Source organism: Herpailurus yagouaroundi, unplaced genomic scaffold (assembly GCF_014898765.1).
Source record: "Herpailurus yagouaroundi ecotype Mexico unplaced genomic scaffold, PumYag 67081, whole genome shotgun sequence".
NCBI lineage: Eukaryota > Metazoa > Chordata > Mammalia > Carnivora > Felidae > Herpailurus > Herpailurus yagouaroundi.
In genome coordinates this window covers 1-1,260 of record NW_024419933.1, presented here as the reverse complement: position 1 = coordinate 1,260, position 1,260 = coordinate 1, and the positions used below count along the sequence as shown (strand labels likewise).

At 67.9% G+C, this 1,260-nt stretch overlaps 1 protein-coding gene across 1 annotated transcript in view; it reads right to left on the bottom strand.

Annotated features, from left to right (window-relative positions):
* Positions 1 to 839, bottom strand: part of LOC121024761 (A disintegrin and metalloproteinase with thrombospondin motifs 7-like) — a 7,169-nt gene extending 6,330 nt beyond the window's left edge. The window contains exon 1 of the mRNA XM_040466988.1: positions 615 to 839. Coding sequence (XP_040322922.1) covers positions 615 to 620 — 6 coding nt within the window. The 5' untranslated portion in view covers positions 621 to 839. The remainder of the gene's footprint in view (positions 1 to 614) is intronic.
* Between the last annotated feature and the right edge of the window lie 421 nt (positions 840 to 1,260).

Here is a 1,260-nt window from a genome sequence, read left to right as displayed (position 1 = left end):
GCCCCGCCTACTCCCCTGCCCAGCCTCCCACCCACACCTCACAGCCCCACCCACACCTCTCCCAGCTCCACCCCCTCCCCACACTTACTTCTCCCAGCCCCGCCCATACCTCTCCCAGCTCCACCCCTCACCCGCCCTTACCTCTCCCAGCTCCACCCCCTCCCCACACTTACTTCTCCCAGCCCCGCCCATACCTCTCCCAGCTCCACCCCTCACCCGCCCTTACCTCTCCCAGCCCCACCCACTCCCTTAGACCCTCACCCCCACCAAACCCGGGGTCTCTAACAAGGCTACAAAGGCCTTCACTTTGGGCAGGTCTGGGGGTCTCCCCCAGGGAGGGGGGTCTCCCCCAGGGTTTTATTTTGCCTCTTCTAACCCAGCCCTGGGAGGTGACGGTCTCGCCCAAAGCCGCACAGTTGGCAAATGGTCCACCCAGAATTCAGAGCTGGGTGCGTAGCCACCCAGCCCGAGGCGGATCCCACAGGCCAAGTCCCCCAGCATCACGTGTGGGGTGTGGGGTGTGGGGTGTGGGGTGTGGGGTGTGGGGTGTGGGCCGAGCGCAGGCGCTGCAGGCTGCGGAGGGTAGCCCCGCCCCCACCTGTGCCCACACTCACGTCCATGTCCTCACAGAAGGCCGAATAGGCCCCATACTGGAGGCGGCACTGGTGGCCCACGTCGTAGAGGACCCCGGGCGGCACCGAAGGGAAGTCGATGACATCCTTGGTGGGAGCATCGTCCAAGCACAGGCCCCACCCCCGGCTGCAGAGATGGAACAGGGGACAGGGCAAGGGGGACAGCCTGAGAGAGCCATCAGGGAGGCCTCGGAGGGGCGGGGCGGGGCGGGGCGGGGCAGGGCGGGGCGGGGCGAGGGCGGGGGGGGGGGGGGGCGGCGGGGAGGGAAGAGCACTAAACCTGTAGGAAAACTGCAGCCTCCTCGCTCACCCCAGCCTCCCCTCCGACCTCCAGCCCAGCATTCAGGCCTTCCTGCTCCGTGTCTCCGGGTCTCCGGACACACTCAGGCTCCCTAACCAACTGGCCCCACCCCCAGGGCCACGGTTCCCACCCACGTGCTCTAGCACTCTCCTGTGAGGACTGTCTCCTGGATCCCCAGCCCAAAGGCCCCGCCTCAGAAGCCTCCAGACCACCAAGCCCCCTCCTGGCCCTGCTCTGAATTCCTGCAGGTCCTGCCGGCCCCGCCCCCCCCTCCCCCCCACCGCATGAGGCCCCGGCCACTTCAGTGAGGGATCTGGAGAGCATCAG